Source organism: Lampetra planeri, chromosome 16, assembly GCF_965212315.1.
Source record: "Lampetra planeri chromosome 16, kcLamPlan1.2.h2, whole genome shotgun sequence".
Taxonomy (NCBI): Eukaryota; Metazoa; Chordata; class Hyperoartia; order Petromyzontiformes; family Petromyzontidae; genus Lampetra; species Lampetra planeri.
The window spans coordinates 11,846,989-11,870,244 of record NC_136122.1 but is presented as its reverse complement, the minus strand read 5'-3'; the positions used below and the strand labels follow the sequence as shown (position 1 = coordinate 11,870,244).

Sequence of the window (23,256 nt, the reverse complement as noted above, 5' to 3'; positions counted from 1 at the left end):
GGACGGCTGCTTGCGTTGTGGCCGAAACGTCGTGAGAATTGTATTTTATTATGTTTTATTATTATTATTTTATTATTTCCCTTCTACGTGACTTTATCGAAAGAACCAAGAAGAAGAAAAAACACATACTCTGTTAATAAATGCATTGTCCTTGAAACTGATTGGTCCACCCTAGATGCAGCTTTCTTTCGAGCCTAGTCTCAAACGGTGTTAGACCAGAGGACGTCAAAAAGCTGTCTCTGGTGTGGACCAATCAGTTTCAAAGACAATGCATATATGATCAACCCTTATTAATTGGCTGTGTCGGGTGGTGGCGGGTTTAACGACACAGTTATATATTTACGCAATCTAACCCCCCCTCCCCCCATTATGCACTTTCATCCTTTCCGACCGCGTTTTCACACAAACCCCTAATCGCGTGAAACCACTCTACGTGTACCCAACCACTGTTTGATTGGTCAAGCCTCCCGTAAAAAATCACGTGGCTTCCACGTGGCCACTCCCACTCCGCATCCCTCCACCGCCCCCTGTGAAAACAGACGCTGCTCCGTGCGATGCCCTGATGTAGCAACCTTCTTCCTCCCTATCCTCATCTTTCTCGACCCCTTGGTTCCGTGTTTCCCAATCGTTTTCCTACCTCTTCCCTCCCATTTCCCATTATTTTATTCATCTCTTTTTCCGCTTACAGTTTTCTTCTCCCCGTACATCATATCCTCGACTCTACCGCGCTTCCTGTGAACGTGCCATGGGTTTAAATGTTGCTAGTTGCCCCTATAGCCCATGAGCCAATGGGCCGTTGGGCGGTAACACGTGGGATCGTAAATGCTGCTCGTCTCCGCCATAGGCGGTGTGCATCATGGGCAGAAAGCTTCGCGCAACGAGCGTCTCTGCTTTACACTCCGTCGACGTCTCACGCAGTTTCTACACCCTTTATAATCGACAGCTATACAGCTCTACCACCACGCGTATGACCGTGACGATCCACTCACATTATTTGAGATCTAGGGGCAATAAACGCTTCGGGAAATGTCACGTTGAAAGTTTGAACCCGCCCTAGGGCGCAGAGCAGTTAATCGATTCCCCACGACGCGTGTGTCACCACCACGTGTCGACCAATGTCCTGTCGATGGACGTTGTGTAGGTGGTGGGTTGGGTTGGGGGGTATGAGCCGCCTGGGCCGCGTGGAACATTTGCTAAGAATAGCGCGAAGTCGCAAAAACGAGCGAATTTGCTCGTTGCTCCCACGTCAGCCCCGCGAGTCAACGGCGCCGTGCGGGTCGTCTGCCAACGACTCATCGAGACGCAGCGAGTAGCACTTGTGAAAGCCGGCACGGCACACGTGGGGGTGGGTGGACAAAACTAAGCCCAGCCGCCTCTGTCTCCCCAGTGGTGATGTTTACACAGCGCAACAGAGACCCACGTCGTGAGCGTGAATGGAACTCGGGTCGCCGGGTTCGTAGCGGAGTGCACTAACCACGACACCACCGCTCTCCATTATACACGTAAAGACAAAGATCCCCCGTATAGCCTGAACAGACTGTTGGGGCAAGGGCCGTTAGCGAGGACCTATGAAGGCCGGCACGGCATACGTGTGGGTGGGTGGCGAACACAACGCCCGGCCGCCTTTGTCTCCCCAGTGGTGATGTTTGCGCAGCGCACAAGGTACTCATCTCAGGCAGAAGTCGACCTAGTAGCAATGAGAGGGAATCGACCTCGGTTCGTAGCGCTGCGCGCTAACTGCTACGCTACACACATCTCGTTCTCGTCTACTGCTGCACACGATGTGGAACTCCCCCCCCAGTCTCCCACGCTGTTGACTTCTCCCCCCCCCTCTCCAGGTGTAGACTTCGGACTTTCCTCTTGTCTGCCTATGCCCGACCATGTCCGAATATAAAATAAAAGAAGCAAAATACTTACAAACAATACGACATGTACGCATCCTCTTCCCTGTGACTCACGCGTCCGATTACTTTTACGCAGCAAACACTCACCACTGCACGTTGAGGAAAAACGTAAAAAAAATGCAAATTGCAAAAGTTGTGCGTATGTGCGTGTGTGTGTGCGTGCGTGTGCGTGCGTGCGTGTGCGTGCGTGCGTGTGCGTGCGTGCGTGTGCGTGCGTGTGTGTAGTGTAGCGGTTAGCGCGCTGCGCTATGAACCCGGCGACCCGGGTTCGATTCCCGCTCACGACCAACACCAGTGACGATTATCTGAACCGGTCCCGGGCTTCCCCTAGGTCGACTCAGCCTCAAATGAGTACCTGGTGCGGTGTGTAAACATCGCCACTAGGGAGACAAAGTCGGTCGGGCGTGGTGCTGGCCACCCACCCCCTTGTGTACCGTTCCGGCCTTCATAGGTGCTCGCTAACAGCACTTGCCCCTACAGTCTGTTAAGGCTACATGGGGGATCTTTGTCTTTTATCTTTGTGTAGCCTCGCTCCTGGCACGTCGCGGCGCGCACCTTGCGCCTCGAGTGACCCACCCACGGTTTGGCAGCCACGAAACGGATTACGTTGGGGGCGGTCAAGAAAACTCCAAACAGGTTGCTGGGTGCCCTGCACGCTACCTACTCCCACGTGTCGTACCGTATGGAAGCCATACTCACATTCACTCAACCTGGACACGGTTCGGACATTTTAATTGCTGTCAGGGCCCCATGCTGTGATGCTCGTGAAGGACGTTGCTGCTGAGCAGTTGGAGGCAGTCACCCTCCAGCAACAACGGAGGGTAGAGGAGCGACGCTCACAACAACGAGCGGATCGCCGGGCGGATAAAATGCAGCAAGTTGGCACGGTAGGGGTACAGCTGGTGCATCTTAAGGTAATCTCAGTCAACCGATCCATGGCACCTGGGTCTGTCCCGAGACCTCTTGTCAGCGAGCCTTCGACACTTCACGTGGCCTCAAAGTGCACCTGGCCTCGCACAGACGCCGTGGTGACGTCGCCGTGACTCTGTGGCGAATGGCGGGGTGTCGGTATTGAAGGGAGCTTCGATTCCCGCTCACCGCCAACACTATTTACGACTATCTAAACCGTTCGAAGGCCTCCCCTAAGTCGACTCAGCCTCAAATGAGTAGCTAATGCGGTGTGCAAACATCGCCACGATGGGAGACAAAGGCGGCCGGGCGTAGTGCTGGCCATAGGTGCATCGCTAATAGCACTTGCCCCAACAATCTGCTCAGGCTACACGGGGACTCTTTGTCTTTGTGCAGTCTCCAGCTAGTATTATTATTATTATTCTCGCCATCTTCTCTGCTACGAGGAAGGGAGGGCCCCCATGCCCCCAACACATCGCCTCTTATCATCTCGATTTTCCCGGTCTCTTTTACGGCGGGGGTTATTGCCTGAGCGTGTCAAGTTGTCGTGGATGACGTGGTGAGGAATGAGTTTCGGGGGTGGGGGGGGGGTTGAGCTCACTACACCCACTGGCTTGCCGGAGCGCGTGGGGTAGACGCGACTTTCCGGCCCGATTGTTCCCGAGTCGGTGTTGAGCGCCTCCGATTGTTACAGCCGCGTCGAGCCCGGAACAACAACAAAAAACCCCACAAGAAGACTTGCTTTGCTTACCGGCCTCGTTTTGAATATTTAAACATCAGCGCTCCGAGTTATGGCTTAACCGTGTCCCACAAAGAGTTCAAAGTCAAACGTCACCATCTCCTCTCACCCCCCACTCCACGCTCGCCGCAGCCACCACAAAGTGACGATTTAAAAAAAAACACAGAGTGGGGGAGGCTTTGTTGAAATCCGGTGGTGACGTTTCAAAAATTACGTGGAAGTTTTCCTCTTTCAACAGGCACCGTAAATAGAAAAAAATCATCGTTACGTGATTACTGTGCTTACTTTAAAATTGTTGAATGCGGCGAGGCTGGACGCGTTATCTATGGACCTGGCCACGGCAAACACCAGAGGCGAGTCACGTCCGCGCCTCCGATAAGCACGTTTCGCTACCTACGTACGTTGCGAAAGAAGTTCAACACTCAGTAACATACGTGTTTGCACCGGATCGTTCCCACCTTGCCGACCGGCAAGACGGCGATGCATGGCAAAACAAACTCCCACGTCAAAAAAACACGGCGTGGGGGTGCCTTAATCCAGCAGTCGATCGACAAAAGGGGCTGTAAACTTTCATTTACTAACTATTGAATAGCCACACAACGTCTGGAGAGGCCATGGAAATTAATGATCGCATACCTGTCGACTTAAAAATGGAACCACACAGTAAACATCATCACATTTTGTAAACAAAACCCACAGGTTTGGAATGTTGGGCAGACGCATTCCTAAATGCGTGGTTCTTCAACGGGCGAAAATAAATTTCAATTATCTAGGAAAGTCTCGCCAAGTCGGCCCTGAAACCTCCCCACGCAGTGTCGGTCGAGGCGGGGGGGCTGGGATTGAGCATACTTCACCATCTTCTTGGTTCTTTCGGTAAGGTCACGTAGAAGAGAAATAATAAAATAATAATAATAAAACATAATAAAATAAAATTATCACGACGTTTCGGCCACAACGCAAGCAGCCGTCCTCAGATGAAGAACAGGGCTGTCGGAAAGACTGTTCTTCATCTGAGGGCGGCTGCTTGCGTTGTGGCCGAAACGTCGTGATAAGTTTATTATTTTATTATGTTTTATTTTTATTATTGTATTATTTCCCTTCTACGTGACCTTACCGAAAGAACCAAGAAGATGAATCCCTGCAGTCACAAAAGCTTTAAATAGAAACATACTTCACCACTTTGGTCAATCCGGCCAGCCGAGTTTAATACCAGACCACGTCGATACATCAGTGGAGAGTAATGGTCTGAAATGGATGAGCCCGAATGAGTAGCATCACCACGGAACGATGATAATTACCATCAACACGACTACTGATCAACTGATCATTGACGAGTGACGCAACATTAGTAAGCAGTTATCATCATCACTACCACCACCATTTCCACAAATCAAACTCTGCACTATAACTTTGTCCGACTGGGTACATGGGATATCATCATCACTAATCAGTGATACGCATTGTAGGTTAGCACCATAAATCATGCGTTCTTCATCAGTTAGGCGTCATCATCATCACCATACCCACGCTGTTCATAAACTCAACATGGATGGACCAATCCCTGAATAAAAATATGGAATTTCACCGCTGGGTCGGTGCTTTTAATTGAGCTTGGCAATGTATAATTGTTTTTTGGGATCGTTTCGTTCATGGTTTTTTGTTATTGTTGTTGCTATCACCACGAGTCTCTGGTTTGTTAGCATCGAAAATAAAAACCGTATTGACCAACGGGGTTTATTTGTGGCAAAATAAAACCCCATAAGGTGGGGTTCTATCCCATCCATCGCTCAGTAACGAGCAGGGAGAGACCCCTTCTCATCCTCTTGACAAACGGAGCTGAACGGAGGTGCGTGTGGTCAACTTCTTTTCTTTTTACTCTCCCGCATTACACTATTTTATGGTCCTGGCACTGTATGCCACGGTCTACACCTGCGTGACGTAACAAAGCGCACCCTTACCTGTGTCCGTGTGTAAAGTTCAGTCGCTCCAAAGCCACACACACAGCCTGCGGCAGCGGCGGTGGTGGTGGTGGGGCAACGACCCGAGACGGTCGACCGCACTCGCGCAGCGAGCTTGAGAGAGAGAAAGAGAGAGGAGGTGAGGACGACCATCCTGTCCATTCCAGCAGGACTGGAACCGAATTGGATCTGCCTGTTATGAGATCCGTTGAAAAAGGTGAGTCAAATCGGATGTATTTGTGCGTGCACGTATTTGTTTGGGAGGTTAAATAGGAGCATCGGGGGATTTTTTTGGTTTCTATAATGTTCATCGTCATCATTATTTCGCACACCTACGAGTAGCCACGACTGATCACGTGCAGTGCGAAAGAAGTTCAACACACATGCGTTACCATTATTGTCTCAGAAGTAGAATTGCGCATCAAATGTACGGTAATGAAACTAAAGGGACGCAGGGGTCGAACCGCTGGAGGGATGGAGCGATAAAACCACCTCGTGTGCATGCAGCTCGCCAAGTGCATGTAAGTACATCGCAACATCGTTGACTTAAGGTCATGGTTTCGAAAGGCCTTTATTCCAGCAGTGGATTGATCATGGTTGATAATGATCAGGAATCGATGTTTCTCTACAGTTTCTACTTAGCACGTTACTTGGGAATGGGAGACTGCATGTTATTACCAGGTGTTATAGGCATTGTGAAAATAATTATTGTGCAGAGTTGTGAACTTTACTGCGTTACGTGGTGGACTTTCACCGGACATGCTGGTTTCCGGCCTTGGGACAAACGTGAGTTTAAAAAAAAGACAGACTTAAGATATTAAAAGTACGGGATAAGAAGTAAAGCGAATAGAACCGTTCTGCGCATCGTTTGTCATTGCACTGCTGGACGAGGGCTTCCCCACGCCGTGCGGGTCTTGGGGTTGGTTTGTTTGACCATACTTCACCATTATGGTCAGTGATGCTTGGTGAAGGAGGGGCGGGGTAGATGTATTTGGACAACAAAAAACAACTCACATTTCTCGATAACACATTGGTCTTAAAAATAAAAAAGTATATACTGGGCGACGTTTCGGGCAATCACCCGTCTTCAAAGCGCATAGAGAGAGGTCAGAGGGAGGTAACATAACCAGTTAATAGGATCATTTACACACTACAATGTGAACGTATATACCAAGATGTTGCAAAGCAACATTGGGCATATTTATGCGAAAGCCACAGACAGAGGCAGTTAGCCATTGGCGTGGAGGCCGAACTTGAACAGTGGCAGGGAGTTGACAGCACGGACGTTGGGGGCAGCAGCGGAGAACGAGCGATCACCACAACTTCATTTACAGCCATTAAATCAATCCACTGCTCGATGAAGTCCTCCACATGCAGTGTTGGGTCATGGGGATTGTTTGATCACACTTCACCCTGCCCCTCTTCGCCGGTCCTTGCAAATTTGTGAAGGGAAGGAGGGCCCTCGAGGACCGGATGAGATGTCACTGGCCATGGGCTTTAGACGGGTTCGGAATTCAAACCCATGTTAGTTTGGTGAGATAGGTGGAAATGCGGCGTGGTTACGCACCCAGGGGCTTCACGTCAGCGGCGAGTTTCCTCGCAACAGACACGGCGGAAGGATCGCTCCATCCAGCAGTGGATTGACAACAGGACACTGCATTTGTTTTGTTACCGCGTGGTTGTGGGCTGTGGCCATTCCTGAAAGCCAGAGAGGCAATGCCTGCACCCATAGCCGATTGTACATTTGGCGTTAGAAGGCCCTTGGCAACTGGTTATGCGATTTTATTCGGTTTGTGCTGGTTTCACGGGGGGGGGGGGGGGGGGGGGGGAACCCAGGCAAAACAGAGATTGGTGTGACTTCTGGAAGGCGGTGTCAGAGAGATTCCGAGTAGTAGACCACTTGTGAGACCTGTGGTTGAACCGGGTTCTCGAGTCCACAAACGTAAACCATCGTCACGCGAACTCCGCTCATCCTCACAGCAGCAGCGGCGGCTTTGGGCTGACCATCGAACAAAAGGCGGTGGTCACCGCATCGTCGCGCGTTTTCAGATTTGCTTCTGCGGCCGTCTGGAACGTTATCCCTTCCGACATTTAGGAAGCCACGCGCTTTATAAAAAAGTCACCTAAGATCGAAAACTCATTCTCTGCAGAATTGCTCTTTTTGCGTTTTAGTCTATTGTCCTTAACCCCGGCACCTCCGATTAGCGTGGTGCGAAAGAAGCTCGGCATCCACACAGACGGTCTGAGTCCGGAGTGCCATCCGCGCAGGCGTGTTCCATGCCAAGGCCGATATTTTGTTACCATCATCATCATCAACCCCGTCTAGCGGACACATCTTTCCCCGCTTGGCGTAATTGTCAGAACGGTCAGAATGCGGCCTTCTAACCCGGGTATGTTCGCTTGATAGAATATAGGGCCCAAAGCGATCGTTATTATTATCACAGCATCATAATAAATTATTATTGTCGTCGTCTCCAAAAAGACAACACGTTATTTTCATCTGTGTTTGAACACAGACACGTGTGAGAATTCGAGATGTGAAAGTGTCATTATCACTGCTTGCCAACAGGAGACCTGGAACAATGTTTTGGGTCATCTTGCCAGTATTCTTCTGGCTCTTTGCAACTGGCAGCATCTGGCTCATGTAAGTGCATTATTCATATCGGTCGCCATCACCTACAGCACCATCGCCCACCATTACAATAGCATCAACACCGCCACCAACACCACGATCGTGGTTACCACTTAAAGACAACAATAAAATACATTTGTTTAAAAGGTGGCGGCGATGTCACCACCGTGCTTGTGGGAGGCTCGGCGCACTTTGGAAGCCACGTGAAACGACGTCGTAGCAATGTTGGCATGAGTTCACGGCAGATATCCAGGTGTCATGGATTCACGGACCGAGATGGACTGGCAGATGCACCACCGGTGACCTCCGCTGTACCGCCTTGCGCTTTTTTTCGCCACCTAGAAGTCAGCTTGTTGTTGTGTCACTCCTCCACCCTCCGTTGTTGCTGGAGGGCCACTGTCTCAACTGCCCGGTAGGGTCCTTCACGAGCCGCCTCCGCAGATGCCACTCTTGTACACTGTCGGTGTCCGTCGTCAGCAAGACAACTAAAATTGACGTTCTCACTCTGTTTGAGCCCACGCTTTCCACAATTTATTAGAATATAAGGTGCATATCGCATACTGCGGGGAAATTGAGTTTTCAGGTCCATACGGCGTACAGCCGTTTCTCCCTCGTGATTGGACTTTGTAGGATGAACGTTGAGATTTATAACAGCACGGGGTGACTAATAAGGTCTGAGTTGGTCTGTAAAAAGGTAGGCCCTGATAAAGGGGTTGACAGGTGTGATATCATGTCTGCATCCTGTTGCTATTGAAAACAAATACACACACAGGCAGGCTTCACATTCCCATATTTAAAGGTTTGCTAATTATATGTATTGTACAGGTTGATTAAAGGTGCTGTTAACAAAAATGCCAGTGCCATAGAATAAACGAAATTTAATAGAATTGCTAATTTACCAAAGTGTTGGCTTTTGTCCCCAAGTTATATTGCCAATAGCACCATCACCACTATCATCACCACCTGCAACACCAACACTATCCACATCACCAACTGCATCAGTCGTTTACACTACGATCACCAGTAGCCGGCTCATGTGCCAGGCTAGGTGCACGCTGGGGTCATTTTAAGTACAGATTTCCCACGCTTGATGAGTTTCAAGAAAAAGGGCGCACAAAGCGACACTGCACGAAGAGACGGCTGCCTGCCGATTAGGGCACACACAGTACACACACAGTACACACACACAGTACACACACACAGTACTCACACACAGTACACACACACAGAGGACACACACAGTACACACACACAGTACACACACACAGTACACACACAGAGGACACACACAGTACACACACACAGTACACACACATACAGTACAAAATATTTTCCCACGTCCGACCACATACGGAGTGCATTCAAAAACGCAATATATAATTTTTTTTTATTGGGGTAGCAATAGGTTAGCAGCGTAATTATACGCGGAAAAATCGCACAAACAGAACCCGCATATAGCGAGGGGATATTGTATTGCAGGCTCGCTCCGAGGCGTTCAAGAGACCGATGCAACACCCCCGCCACAATCGCATGAAAAACACTTTCTCGGTACACGTGCACAATTGACGCGTTGCAGCAAAAGACTTTTGACGTTTAAATTCCAATCGCTCATCTCCGCGTTCGTCTTTCCACGCGCAGATACGGCTTGGCGGTGATGAACAACCATGTGGACCCTGCAGATGAATTTCCGTACATCAGGTAATTACCCCCCCCCCCCACAACAACCAAGTAACACATGGCCACGTGTCAATTCACTGCGTGGTTTAAGGTTCGATTCACATTTGCAAATGTAGACTCCAATCGGTTACATCCGTAGGGGATGGCGTTTCCCTCTCGCGTGCGTGCTCCGATTTCCTCCCGCATATAAATTCGGCCCATAGCATCTTCATATATAGAGGTCTGCAGATCTTGGGCAATGGTTGGCGCTGGCTCATCGCGTGGCTGTTGCCTTCCCACGTCGTCTGTAGTTCTTCCTCGCGCCTGCCGAGTCGTTCTCTCTTCTCGCGTGAGCGAATAGTGTGCGGCACGCTACACATTTTAGTTACACATTTTTGGAATGTACATTTTATTAAGAGGCTTTTTTGGGGGGGGGTTTATTCGCGTAAATATAAATGTGTCGTTAAACCCGCCACCGCCCGACACAGCCGATTAGTAAGGTTCGTCACGTAAACAAAACACGTCACTTTGTTACTCGAGTTGAGTAGTAGTATGGCGACGTGACGTCTTGCGCGCGGTGAGGCGCGATGATGTCATGTCACCTGAGGTACTTCAGGAGGACCCCGTGACCAAACCGGGGTCGTGTTTGGAGCCCGGAATGATGAGCGTCTCGAGAAAGCTTCTCTCCTGCTCGTGACCGGACGGTGTTGACTGAGTCCCCCGTCCGCGTTCTGCGAGTAGGAGAGCCGAAGAGATAGCTGAGGCTAGGCACAGATGGAGCCGAGGGTTCACGGGAAGGACCGTGTGTAGGACACCTACCCCTGGTTGTTTAGTTACCATCTTCTTTGTTAATAAACCGGCGCAAGCCCTTACTTGCAAATCTGCCTCCGAGTCTTCATTCACCACTATTATTTGGTTCTTTCGGTTAAGTCACGTCTAAAGATAAAATAATGAATTAAAATAATGACGTTTCGATTGCAACACAAGCAATCATCATCAGGCATAAGAGAAATAGCAACAAAAATCTAACTAGAAAACTATAGACAGACATACAAGCAGACAGACATCACAAGGACACACAGAGAGGACACATATCGGCACAGAGAGAGGGGTCGTTTCTGTGACGGTCCCTTAAATATAGGGAGGGGGGGGCGGGGACGGAGAGAGGGAGGGGGCAGAGAAAATTAGCATATCAATGAGTGGACGGCAACGTGTTGCTGCTGCGCAAGTAAGATGACGACGTGGCACGGCACGCAAGCTTGAAAATTAGGAGAAAGACACACTCCTAATTTTCAAACTTGCGTGCCGTGCCACGTCGTCATCTTACTTGCGCAGCAGCAACACGTTGCCGTCCACTCATTGATATGCTAATTCTCTCTGCCCCCTCCCTCTCTCCGTCCCCGCCCCCCTATATTTAAGGGACCGTCACAGAAACGACCCCTCTCTCTGTGCCGATATGTGTCCTCTCTGTGTGTCCTTGTGATGTCTGTCTGCTTGTATGTCTGTCTATAGTTTTCTAGTTAGACTTTTGTTGCTATTTCTCTTATGCCTGATGATGATTGCTTGTGTTGCAATCGAAACGTCATTATTTTAATTCATTATTTTATCTTTAGACGTGACTTAACCGAAAGAACCAAAGAATAATTCCTGCAGTCACGAAAGCTCCAAAAATTAAGATTGAACCACTCAACACTAGTACAGCACACCGGTGTGTTGGAGAGTAAACCCACATTTACAATCTGAGTAATTTTATTATGGTTAGAAAGGATCATGGTTTACACCGCATTGCCTGTTGACGGATGATGATGATGACAATAGCGTCTGGTTAGTGGGAGCTGGCTCCTGCTGGTCTCCTGGCTACATTCATTCATTCGTGACACCACTTGACCCCGCGTGACCCCGCGTGCAGTACCTGCGGAACGTATCCTCCACAGAGCTGCATCTTCGGACAGCTACTCAACTTCGGCGCGCTGATGGGTGAGCGAGACTTTGAGATTGTTTTTGTTTTAATCCACGGGTTGTCATCGACTAAGACTCAATTAAAATTTGCTGACCAAGTTAACGTTGCCTGCTACCCACCTAACCACTGCTTCCCAGATTGTCCCCAACGCTGGGTCGCAACTTGTTTTTTTTTCTCGTTCACATCATCTTGTTGCAATTCCCCGCAATACCACGTGCTGGGCAACAAGTGGGGAATTGCAGTAAAAGAGCCATTAGTTGTACGGTACGTCTATGCTCCCGAAATCTATTGCGCCCGCTATCACCAACACACGCGAACCTGTGTGAATCACACTGAGGTTTGGGCACATAACCATCATCACCACCACCACCACCACCGACACGGGGTGTGGTAGGCCCTCATCCAGCAGTGGATTGACAAAGGACTGCACATGTACTTACCGCCAGAAGTTACTTTAACTTCCAATCCTTCATTCAGTCATAGCGAGTGCCTCCTCTGCTCGAAATTGGCCAAACCTCAGTCTAAGCCACACACGTGTGTGCCTCTGTCTTGCCTAGACTGTATTGTGCGATGTGTAAACATCGACACTGGCCACCCACCCCCACGTGCGCCGTGCCGGCCTTCATAGTTGCTCCCTAACGGCACTTGCTTCAAAAGTCTATTGAGGCTATACGGAGGATCTTTGTTTGTGTGTGTATGTATACATTCCCGTGTGTGTGCGTGTTGGTTTGGAGGAGGCCCAAATGAAGTATGTGTATTGCACTTCGCATGTCATTGCTAAAGCATGCCCCCATGCAGCCAGTCGCGCGCCACCTTTACATTACCCAGGTATGGCACGCCGTGCTCCAATCAATTTGTATTGATGCATTTTCACGGCATGAAATAACGCAGCGATCAGCGCTGTACTGGTTGCGTGCGCCCGGGCACATCGATTGCTCTTCCCATTAATTGCGCTGCAGGGTTTCCCAAACTCCAGTTGAGTACTATAGATAGTATGTAAATACATCTCATTGTTGGGGATTTTCTGATTTCACGTTGAGTGTTAACGTTATGCCAGATCGATGAGTGGCAGATTTGTGCCAGACAGGCGCCAAGTATGTCAACAAAAAATGAAAATGACTTGACTGACCACGCCGCGTCTTTCCGCGTTCACCAATTTACTCAAACACAAATTAACTCGTTCCACGCTGCACGCGCCTGATAATTGTTAAACACGTCCCACGTGACGCGCCAAGTAATTAACACTGCGATCTCATCCTTAATCCGAATCGACTCTCTATTTGACCCCTCCCCGCCCCAGTGGGTTCCATCAGCGTGATGCGCTACAGGTTTCTGGAGGAGCAAGGAGATCGGTCCTGGGTCAACAAAATTAGCCTCGCCGCTGGGCTCCTCAGTGCCTTTGGTGCCTCGCTTGTCGGGAACTTTCAGGTGAGACAGTAAATCTAGCTGTGACGGTCCCACCTGATGACGAAGACTTGTGTTGCCTCCGAAACGTCGTGATTTATTATTTTATTTCTATTATTATTTCTATTATTTTTGTTATTTATTTTCACCTACGTGACTTTACCGAAAAAACCTAAGAGTATGAATCCTTGCAGTCACGAAAGCTTCAAATCTAGAACTTTCAGGTGACCACGCCCTGACGCTGCATTGCCTCTCTGTAGTTATTGCCCCTAACAGACACCATCACGTCCATCGCCTTGTCCACCCCTGTCACCCGAACACGCTTTCAACAAACGTGTACACCCGAAACGGAATGAGTAACGATGCTACCTGTTTTTTTTTTGTCGATCGTGCATTTTGTTGCCCACTCACTCCTTCCCGTGTGCATGGAAAGTAACGGGTGTTTAAAATCGAACCAATATTTTACCTTGACTAGTTTCGGAGGGGCTCAGCCCCCTGCTGTTGTCTTCCCGTCCGTGTCTGTCGTTCCTCGCACCTCCAAGTTGCCCTCTCTCTCTCCGAGAGCAAGCGAATACGTTCCGCGATTTTGGACGATTTTTAACCCCCCCCTCGTCACACGGCGTCACAAAAAGTCAACCCCCCCCTCAAATATGACGTCACAAAGCTCTGCCCCCCCACCCCCAAAAAAATAAAACATGCTTCAAATCGCTTTAAACTATTGTCATTGTAGTGCGTATTTAATGTGGCGCTGCACTCTGATGTTGTAGGAGAAAACATTTATTAAAACGTCTATTTGATTAAGTAGAACGTGTTGTCTATATTTATTTAAAGTTGCGCATCTTGATGTGACGTCACATTTCTCAAACCCACCCCCCCTCGTCTCACATCGTCACAAATGTCTGACCCCCCCCCCCCGCCCCTAGGTGCGTGACGTCATTTATGGACTTGGAACGTTGCCGCGTATTCGGATGCGCGGCAACGTTCCAAGTTCCAACGATCATTATCATTACCGTGATGGTCAGGGCCGTCCCTCCTCCTCCCCCCCTCTCACCTCGTCTCACGTCACGCGGGCAGGTGCTGAACGAGATCAACACTCACCTGGTGGGCGCCGTGCTGGCGTTCGGCGTGGGCACCCTCTACTTTTGGATGCAGACGGCGCTCGCGTTCCGACTGCGCTCCGCGAGGATCGCCCGCGGAACGTCACGGCGCAGCCACGGCGTCCTCATCATCGTCACGGCGTTCGGCAGCACCGCATCCACCGTCAGTGCCGCGCTCCGTATCCTTGGTGGCTTGAGTTTTTGTGTTGTTATTATAATTGTCGCGAGTGTGCTACCGCCGTCTTGTTATGTAGGGCAATCAATCCGTTCGGATCGCGTGCAGAGCAGTGCAAACTTTGAGTGTTCGAGGAACTTTGCCCACGGAAGCGGATGTCAAAGAGCTAATCGTTAAGATGGTTTCAAATGACCTCCGGTCTGCAGAGTAGGGGGGCAGCGCTTTCACACCCGCTCTGCATATGAGGATTATTGCTGGTCACATGGCAGTCAAAGCGATATTAAAAAATTCGCAAGAGCTGTAATGTAGCAAAATTATGTACGCAGAACAAAACTAAATGCGATGATTTTGTGTGCGCAGTCATTCGTGACCATCAGCTCACCGCGTTTGAGGACTCGGTTAAATCGCAGGCTTGCGGATCCAAGAGAGATCCAAACCCTGGATTCGAACCCAGGGCCTCAGCGGTGCCAGGCTCAGCACTTTGGCCTCTTGAGAAGTTGAGTAAACTTGTCGCTCCGTGTATCCCAATTGTGGTGGTGGGTCGTGGCTCGAGGTTGTGGAGAGTGGCAAAGGCCACCTCGAGATTTCTAATCTCAGATCGCTCAGGTGGACTAATTGATGAGTGGAACACCGTGACAATTGCGTGGTGATTATGCACATTGCCGATGGCAATGCCACCAATAATACTGCAAATGGTCGTGCTGCTGATGTTTGTGTTTAGAATGTTGCCCTTCCCCCGCTCCTCCGATTAGTGCGGTTGGCTACGTACGGTGTGAAGGAAGTTCAACGTAAACACACTGATAGCACTGTTGCTGCTGCTGCTGACTAAGACACATGGAAGTAATTCGAGGAAATGCCTTGACCGCCACGGCCGCCACCCAGTGCTCACCTTCAACTTCATGGGTCACAAGAGCGAGGCGGCCATGTTCGAGTGGATCCTCGCCATGGTCATGTTCGCCCTCTTCGCCACCTTCTCCTTCGACTTCCACGAGATTCGCTCCTCGGGTCTCTCCGTGAAGCTGCGAGAGCCGCCCCCACGCGCGCGCATGTCCCTGCGCGAGACACCCAACGTGTCGGCCATCACGTTGTCGCACGTCCCGCACAACGCGTGATGGGCGCACGGACGGATGGGCGGACACACACGAACAGATGGAGCGAGCGAGCGCTGGACAACCGCGAAATGTTAACGACCTCGCCTGGTTTACTGGCGATTGGGCAAGGTTTTTTGTGGACCGTCGAGTTTACTCGCCGTGCGTAGCATGAACCGACAGCACTAATGTTACGATGGGAACTGCAGGACCCTATCGCCTGCGCGTCGCGGTGGCGAGATGTTAACTCCATCGCCTGGTATACAGGAGGTCGTGGAGCGACCCTGACGCCTGTATATCTGGAGTTTGCGTGTTCTCCCCGTGGTCGCGTGGATTTTTCTCCGGGTGCGATTAGACTATTTGGCTGCTGTAAATTTCCACGTGGTAAGCCACTTCTTTAAGCTATCATTTGTGGCCAGGTCGCTTCTGAAAAAGAGCTATATTGCTCAGTGGGCCTTACCTGGTTTAAAAAAAAAACGAAAATAGTTCATAGTTTTAACTGCCGACGTTTTATTTTAACGGTTGCCAAGTTGATTTTGGTTTAACCAGCGGAGAACTAACAGAGACCAGGATGAGTCTCATTTGCAAGCGAGGCATGGGTCATCAAATTGGCAAAAGCAAAAACGAATGAAATAAAAGTTCAGCAATGAAGCGAATGTACATCAGGGGAAAGACAATGCGGTTGCCTACGATCGTCGCAGGAAATTGTTGCCGCAACATTTCAAGTAAAAAAAAGAAAATCCAAAGTGATTTCGTCCTCAAGTGAGCACTGCAGGCAGTGCTAACCTCCCGTCGACAACCCTGAACCTGCCAAGGAAATTCTACATTTCCTTGGCGGAGACGAGTCTATCCATAGGACACGCTCGGTTGACTTCCCCAAAAAGCGGTACTAATTTAGTCGACCTCGCAGGGATGATAGGCTGACTCAAACCCCCAACCATTTTTCATTGTATGTAATTGGTCCAACGGATGTATGCAGCATCGATTCGTCGATTAATATCGATGTGTCAATCGAAGTACGCGTTTTTAATATTTATACTTCCTTTTTAATCGATCAACTCGAGTTATATCACGACTAATGGCCTTTACGTCAACCACAACGTTTAAAAGATATATATACAACCGATTAAAAAAAAAGAATTGTTTCCTTCAATGGTGGCAAATAGTCGATTATGCAATGGGTGAATTGTTTGTAATGTAGCGAGCGGTGATTAACAATTTGCACTTTTCTGTCGAGAATTACCAAGTATTTATCAATAACAATTTAACAATAATAAAAGTAATATATGTTATTTAAAAACTCATAAAACAAAGGCCGAGTATCAATACTCGGCCAGTTCCATGAACGAGCACTTGGATTTGTGTAAGAGAGAACTGGAGACCCTGGAAAAAATCCACACTGCATACGTGGAGGTGACGCTCAACAAACACACTGCCACCACCAACACCACCCACCATCACCATCACCCACCACCAACACCACTGTCACCACCAACAAAGACAAATGTCCCCCATATAGCCTTAACAGCCTGTAGGGGCAAGAGCTGTTAGCGAGCACCTATGAAGGCCGGAACGGTACACGAGGGGGTAGGTGGCCAGCGCCACGCCCAACCGCCTTTGTCTCCCCAGTGGCGATGTTTGCACACTGTAGTTACTCATTTGAGACTAAGTCGACCTAGGGGAGGCCCAGGACCGGTCCAGATAATCGTCACCGGTGTTGGCCGTGAGCGGGAATCGAACCCGTTTCGCCGGGTTCGTAGCGCAGTGCACGAACCGCTACACTACCACTCCCCACCAACACCACCTACCATCACCAACACTACTGTCAACGCTACCATCAAAATGACCATCATTAACAACCAAGACAACCATCAACGCCACCATAACTAACCCCAACGACATCACCATCACTCGTGGTGTTTTGTCACTACAACACCCGCTGGGCTGAACGGTGGATTTGTGACCCCATCTGTGTGGACCTTTTGAGTGTTAACCACTCGTGAGCGTGGAGAGTTTTCTCCGGGTTTTCCAGCTTCCTCCAAAAGGAGGCAATCCACTCGGCACCTCCGATGAGCGTGGTTGGCTACGTACGGTGCGAAAAAAGTTCAACATACATACGACATACACGATACGAAAAAGGAACTGGTATAAACATCCCAATCATGCAGGACCCCTCCTGCACAAGTCTTGAGACTTAGTGCGGTTAGATTATTAAACAAATACATATTATTACACTCCAGACCACAAGCGTTTAGGAGATGAAATAGATTTATACACAGCAGCCAACCACAACAGGGCACACTGTACACAATGGATGTTAGGTGGAAGTTTCGTGTGAAAATACAGCAACAATGTTTACATTTTTTTGTGAATATGCATACTTGAACACATTTAATCGTTGCAATCGTTGCTTTTATTTAATCGTTAACAGTTTTTAACGCTTTTCCAGCAAAGTAACAATACAATGTATTTGCGCTGCCCTTCGACAACACGGGGGCCTTGATAACTCTGGTAAAGATGATCCAACGGAAGCTAATTTTTAGTTTAAAAGTCGTGTTGCCATGGGGGACTTGCCCTATACAATACCGGGAAAATGTATGTAAGGGTTACTCAAAACTCGAAAGGTAACCTAATTACCGTTAATTAAACACTTCTGAGGACAAGAGACTACTGGAAAGTGTTACACAAGTACATGCATTATTTTTTTTTGTTTTTTTGTGCAACGCTCGCATGGAGTACATATTGTGCGTTCGACCAATAAGGACGAAACACGCAATTGGATATTTTATTTTCAATGTTATCTCCTCCATTTGTATTGACGCGTTGCTCAGGAGAAAACGGCTACAGTGCATGTACACACACACACATCATCGGCGACAAGCGATATCAGCATTTGTCCTGGGAACTGCCAAGGTCAACAGCAAACAGCCGTGCAGTTAGCGAGCACCTAGCAAGGCCAGTTCTGTACACATGGTGGCGGTGGTGGTGTGGCCATAAAATACCTGGATATCTATATTTGCCCCTCCCCCCGTGTTGTCTACTTTGTACTTCGCAACAGAGCGGGCAATTAGGGCTGAGTCACTACAGGTGGGTAAAGGTCGGTGTTGGAGTGGTTAGCGCACTGCGCCATGAACCCAGGCAACCCAGATTCAATTACCGACCGTGACTAACATCGCAGGCGACTGATGTGTGTATTAGTCGTTCCTAAACAGCCCCTCCGCCGTCACGCCTTACCAGCCCACATTTACCAGTGTGGTGAAGTATGGCCAGGCAACACCTGTGACCGACGAAGCACAGGGTTGCCTTCAACCAGGATATAGCCACGACTCGCCACCGATGCTGGGAATCGAATCTCGGTCACCGGATTAGGGTGCAGCGCGCTATCCCCCGCACCGCCGCTGTGCTCGCAACGCGATCAACGACAGCGCCTGCAACTTGCTGCGCTAAGTGTGAAGAGGGCAGTGCGAGAGATTTAAAAGAATATATATTTTTCGCGTAGTGGTTTCACTCTTCAACACACCAGTGGGCTAAAGTAGTGAACTATTTGTCTTTTGTCAACGTGACACTTTTTTGCTGATTGGCCGTGTCGAGTGGTGGAGGGTTACGACACATTTATAAATAACGCGATGTAACCCACAAACGTTATTATGAATAATATTGGTCGCGAAAGCCTACGTGTTAAACCAATACATATTTTTTACTAATTACTACGGTGGTACAAAAGGGTTCTGAGCCTATAATCCATTCAAAGTATACGCGGCAATAAGTACCACATCATCCGGTGGTTGTGAATTCCCTTCGGCTCGGTGTTATCTCGCGTCGCAAGGTTCACGATGGCACGACGGTTGAGTTCCTGAATGTGGCGTCCATCACGGTCTGACCGCACTTAAGGGTCTCCGTGAGACGCAGCCTCCAGAGCGGCGTTATTCATCGCAAGGTCCGCGGGTCACTGGCGGCCCCTGGTGGCAGTTAGTGCGGCCCCTGACAATACACAAAATTAGCTAAAAAAAAAATTCGATTTAAAGCTTTCGTGACTGCAGGGATTCATCTCCTTGGTTCTTTCGGTAAAGTCACGTAGAAGGGAAGTAATAAAATAATAAAAATAAAACATAAAATAATTCTCACGACGTTTCGGTTACAACGCAAGCAGCCGTCTTCGAAACGTCGTGAGAATTATTTAATTGTTTTATTTTTATTATTTTATTACTTCCCTTGTACGTGACTTTACAGAAAGAACCAAGAAGAAGATAGCTAAATTTTGTTTTCTCAAACTGCCTATTTCCCTCTCTAAAATTGACCAGGCTCTCAGAGGGCCATTCGATCTTTCTCTGCCTCGGTCGCTTCGGGGTGGATTCATTGACATGCTAATTTTCTCTGCTCCTGCAGCTGCCCCAACAGACCCACCTCTCTCTCTGCCCCCCCCCTCTCTCTATTTAAGGCCTCGACACAGAGGCATTGGGTCTCTGTGTCTATGTTGTGTGTCTCTCTCTGTGTCTGTGTTGTCTCTCTTTGTGCTTGTGTATCTGTCTGTGTGTCTCCGTGTCTGCGTTTTGTCTCTCTCTCTCAAATTTAGTTCTACCTGATGACGGTTACTTGTGTTGCAATCGAAACGTCGTATTCTATTATTACATTTATTTTCTTTCAACGTGACTTTATCGAAAGAACCAAAGAGTAATACACAACAAGTGAAAACACCCATCATCGTGCTGCTGTCAAACTCCAATGGTTTCAAATGTGGCGGCCCTCACACTGATGATGTCTTTTCTACGAAAATGTCCCCCCCCCCCAGAGGATATTTTGGCCTACTCTCCCACGCTGGCCGTACGTCTTGACAAGGACGTGGAAATGACCACGCTTCACCCTGGCACACGCTACCTGCCGAACAACTTTACAGTGAAATTTTGATTTAAAGCTTTCGTGACTGCAGGGATTCATATTCTTGATTATATCGGTAAAGTCAAGTAGAAGGGAAATAATAAAGTAATAATAAGGTAATAAAAATATATTTTATTATTTCCCTTCTACGTGACTTTACCGAAAGAACCAAGAATATGACTTTACTGTGGTGACGGAACCATTTACGCTGCTACATGTACGCATGTATGTAGAACTTCTTTCGCGCCGTACGCAGCCGATCGTGCTAATCGGAGGTGCGGGGGAACGACAACAAACTAAACACTAAAGGATTTAAATGAGCATGGTGGGCAGAGGCGGGGGGAGGGGTGGAGATTGAATAAACCTGCGCCACTGTCACAACTGCCGCGCCGGGAAATTGCATCGAAGTGGTGACATCTGGATTGTAAATCGAGCGTGATGGCCATTGAACCACGGAGCTATCTACTTGCAAAATCCGAAGCATAAGGAGCAAATTCATCGCTAAGCATCGGGAACATCAATGGTCTTTGGTATTTCCTTCGATGCGGAGGCTCAGAACCTTTCTGTACTGCTCTGAAAGAGCATTTGCCAACCTGTCTAATAAACACCACCCAACCAGCATCGTCTCACCGACATCACAGCACCGCGAGACAAAACGATCACTTCGAAAGGAATATTTTAGTTTATGTAGCGAAAATACGTTGATCATCATTCGTACACTTAAAATGGCTCTTAAAAACGTTCGAGAATATATTTTTTTCTCTACGGTTGTGTGTGTGTGTGTGTTAAAGCAACAAACGTACACACTCCCGCTGAGCCAAACGGGTTACAACAATCAGTGCATTTTGCTAAGTGCTGTGGAATTATTGCACACTTCACTTGTGCCAACTGCACTCTGCTGGTGACGGGAATAATGTATAAAAAGTCCCAAAAAATCAAGACATTTTTCAGCACTTAATACGCTGATAAAACTGACATTGCCAAAGGAAGTAAATACAACTTGAAAGAGAGAAAAAAAGGATTACTCTCCTTAGTGCTTTGCGTGCGCGTCTTTAGACAAATGGCTATCATCTGAAATGTAACCACAGCCTGGAACAGTTCAACGAGGAACACATTTGTCCACTACTCAAAGCTCCACAATTTCCCAATCACTGACCCGGTTAAAACAACTCGGCATTGTTAGATATTCCCCTCAAGCATTTTCGTACCAGTGGGAATTCTGTAGAGAGACTGGGACCTTACATTTCAATATCCAATTTTCCTCGACTGGGTTCAGGGCCATCAGTGTGAATCGCTTGGCGAGCAGCGAGTGCATCATCGCTCAGTGTCTAGGGCAGTGATCTTCACTCATTTGTAAACGGGGAGCCACTTTCGCCGATAAGACATCAGCAGTGCGAGAGCCGTCACCAGAGGTCGCAAACGGGTTTTGATTCCTTACCCGTACCCGTACCCGGCCACACCAGGGTCGCAAACGGGTACCCGTACCCGTACCTGGCTGGGTACGGGTAGCCGGGTATCGGGTAGGGTACGGGTATCGGGTACCCGGTTGCGACCTCTGGCCGTCACACCTCATGCAAAGAGTGTTCTCACTTGTTGTGTACTGTCGGGGGGGGGGGGGGGCCGCATTCAGGGGCCACACTAAAGGTCACCCAGGGGACGGCAGTGGCCTGCGGGCCTTGCAATGAAGAACACTGGTTTAGAGAATGGCCGGCAGAATTATATGTTTTGCACGGAACTACTGGACTTCTGTGGACCATTAACGCCGCAGACTCTCTCGTGTGCTTTTGGGTCGGACCGCGTGTAGTTTGGCACGATGTCCGACGCTTCGATCCCAGCAGGAACTACAGTTCCTGAGGTGAAACGTCGGTACATCGTCATATTTAACACAAGAAAGCACAGAATCACACATCCGAGAGCTGAACATCAGCATGACGGCGACAACCGAAAGTGATATTCCTTCAAGAAACGTCTCATCCACACACACTAGGGGGCGCATGCCCTGCTGTGAGAGAATGTCCATCGCATGTTAAGGCAAACTAATATTTTTCTATACACAGCAAACCCTGCCCTCTCGCGGGTTTAGCTATTGCGGCTTTACGCCAAATGTGAGGTACAGTCGCGTCCCTCTGGATCGACCATTCAGCGACTGACCGCGAGATTCCTCCGTGCATCGTAACTGCGCTGCTCGCAATGCTGCTGCTGCAGCGGAATAACAAACTCGCCGTCTTGCCTCCGTCCTGTCTCCCGAGTGCCCCATCGCGGGTCCCAGGCCACGTGGTGTTCCCAGCCCACGTGGTGTTCCCAGCCCACGTGGTGTTCCCAGCCCACGTGGTGTTCCCAGGCCACGTGGTGTTCCCAGCCTCCGGCGAGGAGGCAGTGAGGTTCAGCTGCGCGATTTTTTTTCCTGTAGCGTACAGTAGTGTACACTTCGTAGAAAAAAAAAAGACGCGCTATACATTGACCACACAAGTTATATTTAACACAAGAAAATATAACATTTGACATCAAATGTTGAGGTTGATGTAGGGTAACATAAAACAAAAAAGGGGGTGGGTGTCGTATTACGAACCGTGAACCAAACCCCGAGTTTTCCCACAATGCCTTTGAGTGAATGGGCAAGGCTTTCCCGTCTATTTAATTCTCAGCAGTTGGCAGTGCCAAATCGAATGAAGTTTACCGTGATGGATTTCCGTGTGCAGTAATTGGTGACTGGCGCTACGACCATAAACTCACCTGTACGCCGAGCCACTTGGCCTGCGGGCCACTTTTAGTTGACGCGCTGTATTAAATTGAGAGATGCCTGGTAAACGTGCAACGTAGGTCCACCGTTGGCATGGGGTTAGAACTCTCCTGGTTAGC

General features: G+C 48.9%; 1 protein-coding gene across 2 annotated transcripts; it reads left to right on the top strand.

Annotated features, from left to right (window-relative positions):
• Positions 1–5,511: 5,511 nt before the first annotated feature.
• LOC144723060 (modulator of macroautophagy TMEM150B-like) lies at positions 5,512–18,535 on the top strand. Of its 2 annotated transcripts, XM_078601604.1 has the most exons (7): positions 5,512–5,727; positions 8,080–8,154; positions 9,781–9,840; positions 11,708–11,775; positions 13,059–13,186; positions 14,237–14,438; positions 15,317–18,535. In XM_078601604.1, the coding sequence occupies exons 2-7, from the start codon at positions 8,093–8,095 to the stop codon at positions 15,544–15,546; spliced, it is 750 nt and encodes a 249-aa protein (XP_078457730.1). In that variant the 5' UTR covers positions 5,512–5,727; positions 8,080–8,092; the 3' UTR covers positions 15,547–18,535. The 2 variants fall into 2 exon arrangements, with proteins under 2 accessions (XP_078457730.1, XP_078457729.1); XM_078601603.1 differs by lacking the exons at positions 5,512–5,727; positions 8,080–8,154 and adding an exon at positions 8,167–8,554.
• The last annotated feature ends 4,721 nt before the right edge of the window (positions 18,536–23,256 follow it).